This window comes from Malaclemys terrapin, chromosome 24 (genome assembly GCF_027887155.1).
Source record: "Malaclemys terrapin pileata isolate rMalTer1 chromosome 24, rMalTer1.hap1, whole genome shotgun sequence".
In the NCBI taxonomy this organism is placed as follows: Eukaryota; Metazoa; Chordata; order Testudines; family Emydidae; genus Malaclemys; species Malaclemys terrapin.
In genome coordinates this window covers 5,055,065-5,070,320 of record NC_071528.1, presented here as the reverse complement: position 1 = coordinate 5,070,320, position 15,256 = coordinate 5,055,065, and the positions used below count along the sequence as shown (strand labels likewise).

The 15,256-nt window shown below is 54.7% G+C and overlaps 1 protein-coding gene across 2 annotated transcripts in view; it reads left to right on the top strand.

The window, feature by feature from the left end:
- Positions 1 to 956: 956 nt before the first annotated feature.
- NFIC (nuclear factor I C) overlaps positions 957 to 15,256 on the top strand; it is a 144,286-nt gene continuing 129,986 nt past the window's right edge. Inside the window, exon 1 of one of the 2 annotated variants that reach the window (XM_054013465.1) lies at positions 957 to 1,509. In XM_054013465.1, the coding sequence (XP_053869440.1) occupies positions 1,507 to 1,509 (3 nt within the window). In that variant the 5' untranslated portion in view covers positions 957 to 1,506. Of the gene's footprint in view, positions 1,510 to 5,432; positions 5,558 to 15,256 lie in introns of those variants that run through there. The other variant, XM_054013466.1, reaches the window with a different exon arrangement.

Below are 15,256 nucleotides of genomic sequence, written 5' to 3'. Positions count from 1 at the left end.
TACCGGGGCCGCAGGTGAAGCCAGGGACAGGTGAGAAGCAGGCCCCTGGACAGCCCAGGACATGTGGGTGCCCCAGGCAGTTATTTCTTGACTCCCTAGCTTGGCTCACTCCTTTAATCCTTCACCCTCCCAGCCACTCAGAAGTTCGCAGGCACGTTTCAAAGTCAATCGTTTGCCCACTGGTGCATGCCAGGGCTCTGCTGGAGTTAATGGAGGCCGCGGTTAATGTTTGACGCTGTATTTTCAGACACACACCCGCGCTATAAGGGGGGGGGGGGTCTGCTCTGCTAGGGAACTCGGATCCAGTGCACCAGACTCTCCGTTTTTAAAATGGGTGTGTGCAGCTTTAAGCAAGTGATGGTGGGGGGGAGGATTGAGGGAAGGGGGAGGGGTGTCCTGATGGGGGGGTCACTCTGTGATGCAGAACTCTCCAGCTGTGTGTCACCTCTACAGCTGGGGGGGGGGAGTCCTGCACCCTCCCATGTAACTGCCCCTTGCAATCCGCTCTGCAGTGGCCGTGCAAGCCCCAAGCCGGTGTGTGTCCCACGCACCCTCTGCAGCACGCTCAGGTGTGCGTGTGCCCGGCAGGGGATGCACGGGGCGGTGACACGGCGGCTCACACTCACCGCCCCCCCGCCCCCCCCGGCTCGGTCTAGCCTGCGGGCTCCTGCTAGGATGCGGGCACAGCCCCTGCTCCGCCGCCGCCCCCCTACCATCGCCGACATCCCGCGGCGGCTCAGCGGACGCCTCGGCTCGCCCCCCGGGCGCGGGGGGGGGGGGGAAGAAGCCCCATTCCCCGCCTCCACCAGGCGAGGGATCCCCCCGTGCGGCTCTGCCCGGTGTCCTGGCGAGGGGGAGGAGGAAGAGGAGGAGGCTGCGGCGCGGCGGGGGGAGGAGAGAAGGGGAGGGATGCGATGGGGAAGGGGGGGTGCCGGCGGGCGGCTGCAATCCGGAGCGATGCCCGTCCGGAGTTGGTGTTGGGGGGGGAGGGGAAGATGTGAGCTTTTATTTCCCATAGCTGCAGAGGGGGCGATGGCCTCCCAATAGTCACAAGAACCGACCCGCCGCCGCCGCTCCGCCGAGAGGAGACTTGTCACAGGCGCCTTGGGGGACCCTGGGAAGCGGCTGCGATTGCTCCCCTCCGGCCTCGGGGCTTAGGACCATTTCCTGACTCACGCAGCGCCAGGCACCTCCTTGAGCTGAGCCGGGAGCCGCGCCGCGCCGACCGGAGAGCAGATGCCCGTGTGTGCGCGCTCGGCCCAGCCCCAACCCAACACACAACCCAAACAGCCCACAACCAAAATAACAATACACCCGAGCCACGCTGGGGACACTGACATGGGCGCTCAGAGCGAGAAGGAGCCGGAGACATGAGCCAACTCTGAGGACACTTTGGGTTTTTTTTCCTTCTCTCTTTTTGTTGGTGGAAAACACAAATTGTAGATTTTTTTTTCCCTTTTCCATTGGCTGCAACTTGGTCTGGAGCCTCGTTAATTTCACTTGGCGATGGTAGGTTCCCTGTCAGTTTCCTTTTCTCTTCTACCTCCCCCCTCCCCGCTTCGGTGGATGGACCAAACAGCAAAAGTTGACGGGTGGGGGCGGCGGGGGTCTGTTGGTTGCCCCGCAATGGCAAAGCAGATGCGTGGGGCGCTGGGAGGGGAGATGGGGGGATGTGCCCGGCCTGGGTCTGGGCTGGGGGGGGCTGCCCTGCTAAGGTGCAGGCTGGGGACGCAGCCGGGAGGGGAGGGATGCAGAAGTGACCAGGAGCTGCCTGCGAGGCAGAGTTTCATGCTGTATCGTCCGGGGGGGGGAGGCGGGGGAGGGAGATGGTTATTGCTGGGGAAGTTTCTTTGCCACTCCTCCCCGCCCCCTCCCCCGAGGTGCTGGGGAGGGGGGGGGGGGGCAGCTCTCCGCAGCCCAGGGTTGCTCAGCAGGCGAAGAGCTGGATGTAGCGGAAAATGGCCGCTCGGAAAGGGGCGGAGAGGACTGCAAGCCGCACCGACTTGAACTTGGCAGTGACGCCCAGCAGAGGCGCGATCAAGCCCCGGCTGCGCACCCTGCGGTGCTGCCCTTCCCCTCCCCCCCCCCCCCCCCCCGCTGTGTTTTCATGCCCACCTGCCTGAGCTGGCCCGGCAGGGCCCGGGGGGGAACGGAGCGCGGCCCCCTCCGGTGCGAAATGCACACCCGCCTCTCCCCCGCCCCCAGCCTGCATGCCAGCTGCCGGAGCACCCGCTTCTCTAACCAGCTGGTAGCCCGGGCCTGCCAGGGCCAGCAGAGTTCAGGGCTTGCGGGCTGCTGCGGGGAGGGAGACAGGCCACGTACCCCGCGGATCCCCCCCTTGCGGATCAGGGCCCCCAAACGTGGTGTTTCAAAGCGGAGACACTTTGCAGCCCTCCCCTGCCACCACAGCACCAAAGAAACTAAAAGCGAATTTCAGTTCTCGTTCCAAAAATAGCCTCGAGGTTTGGGGGCTGTTTTATTTAAAGAGATTTAAAAAAACAAAACAAAAAACAACCACCCCGTTCTCCGAGCAAATCTGCTTCTTTGGCCTTTTGCTTGGCTCTGCTAGTTGCCGAGAAATCAACGCTCCCCAAAAGGGGGCTTTCAAAAAACGTGATAAGGACGCAGATTTGTTCCACGCCGACACAAAAGTTTTCTTTTTTAAGGCCACATTTTGATGAGGGCAGGGGGAGAAAATCTCAGAGCGGCTCTCTGCTCCCGCGATGAAAGGGAAGAAACACTGTTTTCTTCTAATGATGCTTCCAAAAAACTTGGACCAAAACTAAAATCCCTTTGACCTTAGAAGCAAAAGAGAAGGTGGTTTGTCCACGTACAGAGGGGGAAGCCGTCGGGGTGGCGTATGCAGAGCGAGCTGCCTGCCGCAGTGGGTAGGTGTTTAACACATAACATCTTACCCTAGGCCTCCTCTCCGATCGATCCTATCAGCTCTAGGCCTTGAATCCCTTCCAACCTGCACTGCCGAGGGGAGAAGTGAGGGAACCCCCACCCGCCCCAGTGCTTAGCAACTTCGGGACTCTCCCGCTTACAAACTTTGCAGCCTAGAGTGAATTTGGGAATCTCTAACGAACCCTTCCCGCCTGCAATACGTTGCAACACGCAGAAAATCAAACGCGCAGAGAACTTTCTTCTGCAGAAAATACTTCGCGGGGGGTCGGGGGTGACCTCTGGAATTTTTTTTGCCGAGAAAAGCACTGTGGAGTTTGGAAAAGCAAAAGTGTCAGGGGAAAACCAAGGGTTTCTAATTGGTCATGGAGATGCTATGATTAATTAGGTGTCTGGACTAGTAGGAAAATAAGGTGGAAAGCTACGCGGATATATTTTGTCCTATAATTATAAGTAGATGCTACTACATTTGGTCTTATATAGAAAGACAGCTGTGGCTGTAAAGACATTGCCATTTCATAAACCACACACCGAATAGACACAGGATACAATTCGACTCCAAACTCCGGATTTAGGCAAAACCCTTCATTTTAATATTCGCCTCCAAATCCTGCAACATTTCCTAACCAGAGAGGACTTTTCCCATATTCTTTTTGTTTAAGGTCCCTGCTAAGATCAACGCAATTTAAAAAAGAAGTTGAGGGAGTCAATCAAAAATCGCAAACCTCGAGAGTCTGACATTTTGCCATGGCAGAGAAGGGCTGAGGTCTCACTTTCAGAATTATAAAGCAGGGATTCCCTTTGTTTTTTTCTATACGTGTTCCCCCCCTCTAATTAGTTTGATTAAAGCCTCCAGAAATTTTTGGTGCTTGTTTTTTCCGCTGTATGCAGGGAGAATTCGTGGTTTGGAGTTTGCTGCTTGACTGGGGGGGGGGGTGTTTTCTTTTCTGTTCTTTTTGTGCTGTTTGTGTTGAGGAAGGAGGCGAAGTGATGTTACTAATTTTGAACTGAGCAACTGCCCCCCCCGCTTCCCCCCCCCCGCCCCGCTTTGCAAACTCTTAGCCGCGGCTGGACTAAAGGAATCTACGAACCTGACAGATGTGTCATCTAATGTTCACCTGTCGCTTCATGTTAGCATCCCCCCTCGCCCACTTCGAAAACGGAGCGACCCCGGGAGAAGTTAACTCGCCTGACTGCAGCAAAAAGAGAAAACGAAGTAAATAAACCCAAGCGTGTGGAGTGAGCGGGGTTTGAGGTGTGAATGGCCGGCTCGCAGGGTGTGAGCCGAGGGGGGCCATGCAGAAAGTCGGGTTCCCGGGGCGGGGGGGGGGGGGGGGCTGGTAACAGCGCGATTAGAGTCACGGTTGGCTATTGATTTGTTACTAACATTTCCAAGGGCCGCTTCGGCCTGTTGCGCTGGGGACCGAGTCTGTAGATCTGGATTTTGCTCTGCAATCGGTGCCTGTGCTGGTGAGCTCGGGCTGTGTCCGGGGTCGCTTCTGGCCTGGTCTGTTTCCCTCTAAGCCGGCGGCGGCTGGTAGGAAGGAGAGTGACCTGGAGGGGCTGTTAGGCGCTGCTGGGTGGTTGTTGTTGTTTTGTCTACGTGCCCTGAGTCCAGATGTTAACAGACGATTCCCCCCGACATAATATCGGGCGATGCCCTTCCTCCAGCTCTTTTTCCAGGGGCACCAATCCCCCCCCCCAATCCAGAGCAGCAACCCTGGGGGGCTTCCTGGGGGGGGGGGGGGTGTTGGCCTGGGGCAGTTCCCGTCGGGGGAAGACGCATGTGTCTGTCTAGCGACTGGATATCAAGTTGACAGTGTGTGTGTGACACACACACCATCCCTGGTACAGTTTGTTCCCCAGAACCTCCATCCACTGGGGCTTGAATCCTCAACGTCTCCTTTGGCGCTTCCCCAGCAGACGAATATGAATCTGCAGTTTTGATCCGATAGGCTCTGTCCAGCCGCTCCGCAAGCCCTGGCATCTCCCAGCCACCTTGTGCCCCCCCCGCCCCGGAACCTAGGCATTCCCCCACATCTCCCCACTCTGCCCCCCCCCAACTCCCTGCAAAACCTACTCCCAGCGCCGCTTTGCCCTGCAGCGGCGCAGCTATCAGCCAAAAGGGGGATCCTGCATCTTTAAATGGGATGTAATATTTTGGGATGGGCTTTTTCATAACGTCACTTCATTCCTCGCTCCTTTTTTTTTTTTCATTTTCTCATTCTTTCTTTCCTCTCTCTCTCTCTCGTGCCCGTGTCTCCAATGGAGCGAATTTCCCTATAACTTCCCCGATCGCTCCCCCTCTGTCCCCCTCCACTTCGTATTTGGGGGGGATCTTATAGGGGGGTCGGAGATCTATCCCCCCTCCCCCAGGATGAGTCTTTTTTGTCTTAGCTTTCGGGTTGATTTTTTTTCCTCTTAAAGTTGGATCTTTCGCTCTCTCTGGTTTTGGGGTCCCGCCCAACACCCCCCCCCCCCTGCCTGCGATCCATCTCCAGAGAAGAGAGCGATTCCGGAGAAGGAGACGGGGGAAAACTGCTACAGCCTTCGAAATGACTCAGTAACTTTTGCGCCTTGGGTCTCTCTTCTGCAATTAGTCAGTTTCCCAGATCAACTCGGGATGTATTCGTCTCCTCTGTGCTTAACTCAGGTAACAGCCCCCCCATTTCTCCTTCCCTGCCGCCCCAAATCCCCTCGGGCTGCTTCCCTTCGAGCCCCTGCTTCTCTGCTGGCTGGCTTGTGTTAGTAAGTGGGATGCGGGCAGAGAGAGATTTGCTTCCTCTGGTGAGCTCGGGGCTTTTTCGGTGGAGTAATTTCTCTGCCACCATTAGTGCAAAATAGTTGTACAGTTAAAGAAAAGGGCGGGATTTCTGGTGTGTGTGAAGATCCGGGCTGTCTGCAGCAGGGATGACGCTCGGCTCTTGCCGGTTGTTTTTAGTAGGGTGGTGGTTGTTTTTTTCTGTCTAGTGATTCCCCCCCCCCCCTTCACTTTCACTGGGGCTGTGTTGTTCGCAGGGTTGCGAGTGTGGTCGGGTGCTTGTTTTTGGTCATGCGGCGGGAGGTGGATGGGCGCAGGGAGACTGCAGGGGTTGGGGGGGCTTTGGGGAGAGAGGGGGGAATGGGGGGGGCATTTGGGGTGTAATTAAAAAGAGCGACTGGCAGTTCGCAGCCGGCTCGCCTCGGGGCACTCCTGCCTTCATGGGCATTTAGAGGGGAAATAATCGGTCTATAACTAATTGCTTTCCGCCCCCCCCCCCAATACACGTGAAACTTTCCTCTGCACCGAACGGCACATGTGTCCCCCCCCCCCGGTCTGGGCTTGCGGGGAAGCGCCTTTCGGGCGTGATGGGGGCCGTTTTTCTTCGAAATGATCTAACTTTGTACGAAGTTGGAATCACATGGGCTCGTGTGTGTGTGTGTGTGTGTGTGTGGACTCTCTAGGAGCAACTCTGTGTGGGTCTCTGTGTGTTATTTTAGGGGATAATCTGTGCACCGTGGCTAGTGTGTATTGTGTAGGTCACAAATATTCACGGCGTGTGTTGTGTGTGATCTTTGGAGGGATCATATTTTCTTGGGGTATATTGTGTTTGTGTTATTAAAATATTGATTATGGGCGTGTTGCTTTAAATGATAACCTATTCATTGTGGGTGGTTGTGTTACTGTAGGTGATAAAATAGTCTCTGGGTGTTGTGTATTTTATGTGCATGTTATTTTAAAGGGGGTGGCAAGGATCACTACCTGTGTTGTGCATTGTGTTACTCTAGGTCATCAAATATTCCCTCTCTGTGTGTTGTTTTAGGGGATCACTGGGACTATTGTGTGGGTTTGTGTTACATTGGGTTATAACATATTGACCGCGGGTGTTACTTTAGATCACAGCATACTGGCCCTGTGTTGTGTGTGTTAGTTGATAAAACATAGGCTGCAATATGGTATGTGGGTGTTCTTTTAGGCTGTGTTCACAGTTGGTGTTGTGTGTGTTATTTGACAGGAGAGAATATTCCCTGGTTGTGTTGTGTGTTACTGTTGTGGGCTCCGTGAGTGTGTGCTTTGTGTGGTTGCTTTTTGTGAATAAAATATTCACTTGAAAGTTTCTTTGCATATTCCACCAAAACTCGGCCGAGGCAGGGCCACGTTGGAGGGGGAGGCTGGATCGCTTGCTCTGTCCATATTGATTCTTGATATTTATTTAATTATTGAGCAGCCAGCCTTCCCTTTGCATCTGAGTAACCCCTTCCCTGCTGCAGGGCCCACTTGCTCAGGCTAAATCCGGGGTCCGCAACCTGTCAGAAGTGCTGGGCCGAGTCTTCGTTTATTCACTCTGATTTAAGGTTTCGCGTGCCAGTCAGACATTTGAACGATTTTAGAAGGTCTCTGTCTCTAAGTCTAGAATATAGAACTAAACTATTGTTGTATGTAAAGTAAATAAGGTTTTTAAAATGTTTAAGAAGCTTCAATTAAAATTAAATTAAAATGCAGAGCCCCCCGGACCGGTGGCCAGGACCCGGGCAGTGTGAGTGCCACTGAAAATCAGCTCGAGTGCCATAGGTTGCCTACCCCTGAGCTAAATGAATCTCTCCTCCCTCTGCTCCTTAGCGACTGTGAGGGTCTGTTCTAGCGCTGGGAGCTACACTGAAAAGAGGGGAGGAGAAAGGGCAAGGACCAAAGGCTCGGTCTGCTCTGGGGTCCCAGCCCCTCAGCTCCCCAACTGCCCCCCAGAAGGAAGGTGATGTCAGTGGGGCAGGAGAATAGCAAGACACCCCGCTCACCTCTCCTTCAGTCTGCCAGTCAGTCCCTCTGGGGCTGGACTTTCCTATGGCTTTAACCTGATTCTTGCTTCCCCTTCCTGCAACCCCCACATCAGGGTCACATGCTGCCCCCTCCACTGAGTGTGGGTAGGGGCCCACAGATCTGCACTCAAGGGGAGACAGACAAGCCACGGGGACAGGAGGATCCCTAAGGCTTAGCTGATCACCCAGGAGGCAGTGCCCCGGACCAGGCTAACCTCCCCTGTCTTAGCCCCCTGTGCCAGACTTGCCACGTGTCGTGCACATGACAGCCGTGTTACACCTGCCTGTGTCTCTTGGAGAAAGGGGGAGAGAAGCCCCTGGGTTTTGGTCTCACCTCTTTTACTGGCATTAGTATTTCTGGGCAGTTCCCAACCCGCGTGTCTGAGACAGGCCTCAGGTTCCTGCCCCAGGAGCCTGGTGATGGTCGTTCCCCCCACATTTTGCAAATCAGGCAACTGAGTTTGCACAAGACCATGTCTGGAAATAGAACCCAAGGGTCTCAGATGCCAAAGCTACATCTCATCGACTCAGCCATGCTGCCTTTGGGAGGGAAGGTGCCAAATCTGTGTGCTTGACTTTGCTGGCGGCAATCATTGCTCTAACCACTAGACCATGCTCTGCTCCCTGCTCCAGGAAGGGAACCCAAGAAGCCTGACACCCCACCACAGCCACTAACTGTGTAGCCTGCTGGCAAAGCGTGTGTCCTGTCCCTCTCTAGAGCTGCAGTGGGACAGGCCTGTGGCTGGAAACGGAAGGGCCTAGATTCGAAGACGGCTATTGAGCCAAGACGGTTTGTGATCATGTAGTTAAACACACATGCGAGAGGCTGCATGAGTGACATTAACTGTGGTGTTTCCTCAGTTCTGACTTTGTAACCTTAAAGATCTTGAACTCAGCTCTTTCCTTCTCTCCGTCCTTCCTATCCCCATGCACACGCCTCGCTCCCTAGACAGCCCCTCCTAGGTTAGCACCTGCTGGGGACCAGATGTCTTGGGGGGCTGGTAGTTGGCCTGCCACCTGTCAGTCACCACTAGCCCAGTGCAGCCAGAATAACAGTTGTGCCCATCGAATGGGTCTCTCCCACCGTGGCACGGAACTGAGACCAGCCAGGAGCAGACGCTCCCACGCATGCCCGGCAGGGAGCCTCGTTTGGCTTGGGGAGTCCGGGGGGTGGGGGTGAGCATCAGCTCTGGGATCATCCCTTCCCTGCCAGAGCTCGTCCAAGGCTGGCGTTGCTGTTTAAAGTCTCAGGACCTAGCAGCACGAAAATAGCCCTGGCAAGGCACCTCCACCTAGTGCAGCGCTGGCCAGGGCTCTGCAATGCTGGCCTTGATTCCGATCCAGGAGCACGATGACGCGACTGCACACGCTCCAGCTGCCTCTCCCTGACACGGGGCTTCCCTCCACCGGACCCAGATTCACTCCTATCCCCTCGGACAGCAGCATGCGCTAGCAGTTAGTGCCCCGCGCTCTCAGCTCTGCCACTGGCTCCCGGGGTGTGACCTCGGGCAAAGCACTTCTCCCCCCTCTGTGCCTTGGTTTATCCATCTGTAAAATGGGGACAGTGACAGTCACCTACCTCCACGGGGGAGCTCTGAGGCTAAATTAATAACTGCAAAGTGCTTTAAGATCCTCACTGGAAGGTGCCTTAGATTGACAATTTATTAGGAGTGCAATTAATTATTATTATTACTGCAAGGAGCCCCTCGTGTGTGCAATAAGCTCGGCCTGCAGAAGCAAGAAAGCGGGTGAGCTGCTGATTAATGATTATTTATTATTATTTCTGGTTGAGTCCATCCACCCCCTGGTTTGCAGACAAGGTAGGACTGTCCCAGCCAGGGGTAACTCTAGATAATACTTAGTCCTGCCTTGAGTGCAGGGGACTGGACTAGATGACCTCTCGAGGTCCCTTCCAGTTCTATGAGTCTATGAACTCTTAACTTGAGTTCCTAAAGAAAAATGCTCCTGGGGAAACTTCCTATAGATTAAAGCCAGAGGAACCACTGTGATCATCTAGTTTGACTCCTTCACAGCACAGGCCAGAGAATCCACCCAGGGATTCCTGCATCGAGCCCACAGCAGCTTCAGCTCCCACCTCTGGCCCTTGTGCAGCCAGTGACTAGTGCCTGGGGCCACACCGGAGTAAATGACCACACACAGGGCAGGAGAATTGGGCCTCTGGCGGTCGCTCCCTCGTTGTTATTCCAGTTGTTGGCCTGGGACAGGCTTTTCCTCTGGGCTTACCCCGCATCAGGGATTCCCATACCAGTTGAGCTTTCCTCTTCTGCGGATGGGTTTGGTAGGGTGACCAGATGTCCTGATTTTATAGGGACAGGCCCGATTTTGGGGGCTTTTTCTTATATAGGCACCTATTACCCCCCACCCCCTGTCCCAATTTTTCACACTTGCTGTCTGGTCACCCTAGGGTTTGGTCACATCTCCTGGATGCTCGTCAGGTCTTGGTCCCACGTTTGGTGTGGCAGAGCTGAGGAGACGCTTGCAGGGTTTCCGAGACGAGCAGTTAAGTTCAGGGCCAGAATCTGCATTCAGGTGCAAGTCTGGAGGTGCCTAGATCCCGGGTTCCGGGTGGACCCACCTCTGCTCCTGGGGAAGATCCAGGGAACTAACCGTGTGCAAACGCTGACCAGGGGAGCCCTGTATGGGTATTTAAAACTCCCAGAGAAGGGGGTCGTTACCCAGCGTCACCCAAGGGGTAGGAGCTGTGGGAGAAAGTATGTGGTCAAAAGGAAACGCAGCACGTGTGTAGGGAGCAGTGCGGCTTTGGACAAGGTGTGTATGGACGTGTGGAAAGGTGACATCGGGCCTTCCCATGTGTCATTGCTACCGCTCTCTGATACCGACCTTGGCCTGGGGAACCACATGATCTTGTAGTCTCACTTGATAAGCCCCCACCTGCTGAGCCCCGACCGTTGAATTCCTCCCCCCACCCTTTGACTAGGTCTTTATCTGGGTGGGGGAGGGACGGGAGATGTGCTTGGCAGTTGTGCTGTTTTGTCCTCATTCCACAGCCCACGTGGGGGCTTCTGTGAAGGGGGTCAGATGCCCAGCTCCACTCACACTGGGGCTCTGCTGGTTTCCTCCCGCTGGGCCCATTCATGCCTTCAGCCCAGTGACACCTGGCGTCAGGCGGAGGAGAACCAGGTCCCCCGGGTGTGGGTATCCGTGAAGAAAATAGTCCTTCCTAAGAGGGAGTGCCTTGAAAACCTCACTTCAAATGAACCTCGGTTGAATTGTGCTGGAAAATGACTTGGCAGGGCTGGTGGCTCCGAGCCCAGGTCTGAGAGTGCTGTCTGGCTTGGCTCCAGGGTCCTGCGGGACTGGGCCTCAGGTGTTCAAAAAGGGGAGCCCTGGTACCTCTTGGCAAGGGGAGGTCAGAGGAGACGAGACAGCCGCTCGGGCAGTGAATTCCAGCAGTGATCTCAGATCATGTGCTGAAACATGAGGGGTAACTAGCTAGGAACTCGTGGGTTGTGTGTGTGTGTGGGGGGAAGGTTGCAACATACTTTCGATTCTCCCATCTGCTGCGCATTGTTTGGGAAAAACAATGGGCCCCTTCTTTAAATGTAACCTTCACGATTCTCTCTCTCTCATTCTCCCACTGTCTGTGCCCACCCTCCACCGTGCAGGACACAGGCGGCCGGGGGCTCGGCCACGTCTCCCAGCCGTGCCCTCATGCTCTGCAATGGCTTAGCAGAGGATTGGCTCCTTCTTCCTGATCTAATTTTAAAAGCTGGGTCGGTAAAAATAGATCCCCTTTTCAGTGCAATTTATGAACCCGGATACGAGCAGGGAGCTCAGAGCCGGGGAGCCGTGGGGTGCAGGGACGGGTCAGATCAGTAACATGGAGATGGCAGGGTCTTGCTTTGTGTGTTTCAATGTATGGATGTATTTGTGTGTCTGTGCATCTGAGCTAGCTGCCTCTGTCAGCTCCCCCAGGGAAATTCTATTGACTTCCGGGGAGTCGGGGCAGACCGGCGTCCTCTGGGATATAGCACAGATTGTTTAGTTGCCCCTTTTTGGACACTGTTTGTTTAAAACCAATGGCCAGATGTGATTCTGATTTACAAACTGCGTCAGTTTCGATGGACTCACACAGTACAACTAAGAGCCGACTTGGGCTCCATACATTAAATTATTAACCCTCATCTGGGTTACCAAAACACCCTTAAATAATTAATGTTAGGCATCTAATTTTCTTTTCCTCCTTTCTGCGGTTGGTTTATTTGCAGCATTTTGCTCAGCCTGGCAATGAAAACAGACTCCTCAGATTCTCATGTGCTGGCACCATACTGCAATGTTTGGGTTGCTAAGCTGCAAAGAGCGGGTGGGGAGATTACATTAAAATAAAAAAAAAACTGCTCCTAATGACATTGGGGGGGGGGAAATCAAGAGAGTATTTCTATTAATCGGAGATTTTAATAAACAAAATCTCAATGTCGGGCCTGAATTTCCTGACAGTGTCTCTTTAAGGGCGCTGGGAACTGATAAACATGGTCTGTGGCTTTATTTTAGGGCATGCTGGTTACAGGAGCATTCTGGGAGTTGTAGTTCAAATGGCCTCAGTGACATCGCTTCCTGGTGTTGCTCACTTTTACTCTTCCCAGAGGCTCTGGCAGTTCAGTTAGCGTTGGTCCCAAGCAGTAAAATCAGGATCTGGATTAAGCATGTTGGGAGGTTATAGCTGGGGGCTGGAGCCAGCCTTAGTGCTGATTCGAAACGTTTGGAAGTGTAGAGGTGACGCGAGGAACAGAGAAATTGGCCTTGTGATGGCTGAAGAGGGCCTGGAAGTTGTTTTATGTTCTCCTTGGTTTTTTTCCATGAGCAACTCAGGTCCCGTCTAGTGTGGAATAGTCTGTGCATAAATGAAAGTTGGGTTGTTGAGCGAGGGAGAGATCTGTAGGTGCACGACTGTAACTATACAGGTGTACGTTCAATCCGTCCCACCCCACCCCACAGTGTGGACACAGTTACCTTGGTATAAAAGTGCTCAGACCAATAGAGCTAGACCTGGCCAGGAAGGGCTAAGACATCTTTATACTCGCACCCACACCAGGGCTTGGGAGATGTACCAGTACCGACGTTGCTCTACTGGGAAACATGCCATGTGTAGAGCAGGCGGTTTAATGCCGAGTTAACCCAGGCTCTGGACCTGGCATTGCCCCTACCCCGCTCCTGTCCACAAACAAAACCCTCTCACCCAAGGGGGGTGGTGTTTGAGCTCTGTGCTGGGCCGCCCAGCTGGAGGGTGGGTCAGGTTCAGGCCCTGCCCTGACTCAGGCTGGGAACCTGCTTTGCAATGTGACTGAGGCCAAACCACTCCGTGCTGCTAGTCCTCCAGCGCCTGCCCACAGGTCCCTGCTGTGCCCAGTAGGACAGACGGGTTATCCCACAATCCCCGAGCGGCTGAGCTCACTGCAGCAGAGAGCCCCTGGGATGTGCCCACAGGATACATCCTAGCAACACGCGGGAGAAGCACAGTGCCAGCGAGGGCACAGCCGCTTGGGCAGGGCTTTGCAGCAGGGCTGCTCACAGCCAGGCAAGGCTCAGACCCAGGCGCCGAGCGCGCCGGATGCTCTGCAGTGAGACGGAGCCTTTGGCTTTGGTTTGGTTTGATTCACACCCAGTGAACTCCAGCGGGGGAGAAAGCCGTTGCTAAAGACTGAGCACCCTGGGTAGAGAGGGCATAAGACGCATCCTAACAAGGCCTCCACGTTCCCGCGATACCGAACATTTCGGCACCTCCCACCCCGGCCTGGTTGACCCGCCCCCAGCAGCATGCCTAGTATGCACGGTGCGTGCGAGGTCACGCTGGTGGAGCCGGAGCAGCGCACTCTTCCAAAGGGCGTCCCCCATGCAATACCGGACAGAACCACGTCTGGTTGTGGCCCGGTACCAGAGAGGGGACAAATCAGCCCAAAGGAGAGCCCGTCTGGTGTAGAACCGGGCAAGCGGCCGTCCTATCTCCAGCAACTCCAGGGCCAATCAGAGCTGACATGCCTGATACTTATCCGGTAAAAGCAAGCGCAGTGTGGGGGAGGCCTTGCCAGGCTTTCTTTAGCGATCCCTTTGAAAAAGGGGGTGGGTCCATGTGCTATTTAAAGACCCCAGCCTAATTCTTCTCCAGTGAGACAGATCGAGTCCATGTCCTCTCCTGTTCCTGGTGCCTTGAACTCCGTCCTGATGGGCGGTGATGCCACTAGAACAGCCCAGCGGATTTACTTCATTGCAAACCCTGGCAGTTGGGGATTAGTTTGTGCCCAAGAAATAACCTCCTGAACGTTTCCAACCTGGTGCTGTAAAAGGGAGTTGAAGATGGGTATGGGTATTCATTGTATTCTAGCAGTGCAGTGACCCCAACCAATATGCCCTTTACACACACATAGTGAGAACGTCCCTGCTCCTAAGCGCTCACAATCCAAACAGACAAGGCCCACAAAGGGAAACCGAGGCACAGAAACTTACCTAAGTTCACAAAACAGGTCAGTGACTGAACCCCTCACAACACCCCCTTCTCCTGGCTCTTCAGTCTAGTGCCCTAACCCCAAGACCGTGATGACCTAGTCAAACTTTATTCAAACACACAAAAACTTTGGTGACATTTGCCCTGCCGATCGCATCTAATTGGTGCATCGCATTTGTCCGCGCGGTGTCCGTATAGACGCTGGGGGTGAAATGCAGCCACGGGCAGAGTCCGTGCCAGGGCGATGCAGGGCTCAAGCCCTGGTTTGAGGTCTCGGTTGGGACCTCAGCAGCTCGCTGAATGCTGGAATGCTGCATAGTGGGGTGCTTCACCCCGTCGGAACAAGAGGCCAAGACAAAACTCCCTCTCCAAAGTTTGGGCGAGTTTTGACCTGGGGCTGAACTTTGTGGCTCAGGTTCCCTCTCTAATTATAAGGAGATCATCAGAGTCAGGCCCTCTATTTTTGATCCCAACATTTTTTGAACGCACACGCCCACCCCATGCGTTTTATAAGCCTGTAATTTTTCAGCTGGCAGATCCGGCCTGGCAAACAAACCACTGGGACTTTCCTTTCTGGGTTTGTGTTGTCACCAGGGATACAGCCGGCTCCCTTGGAGTCGTGGGTAGCCGATTCTCTGTGTAGCGCCAGAGTAAATCACTTCAGTTTATTCTGGGGCTCTCAGCTCTCTCCCGCGTCACGTGGGCTGGGAATCTTTCCGTCTCACTCACGGCCAATGGATTAATTTGTCCCTGTTCATTTCCCTCCCCCTTACCCAGAAGCACCGGGATTCTGTCTGTGCGATGGGGTGTGGACGCCCAGCATGGCAGCCAGCAGTCGGGATGGCTCGGCCTGGCACCGGCTTCTCCCCCTTCCCACACCAGCTCCGAGCGGCTGGAGGCCGCAGCAGCTCTGGTGTTTGTTGCATCACCCTTCCAGAGGGGCATGGGGGGCATTTCAGCCATCCCTGACGTGTCAGGAGCTGGGTTTTCCAGACTCTGCCCCCCCTCCTCCTTCACCCTCACCCAGCCTATCGGTTCCCCTCCCCCCGCACACCCCAAACAGCCCAAGCTGCCCTT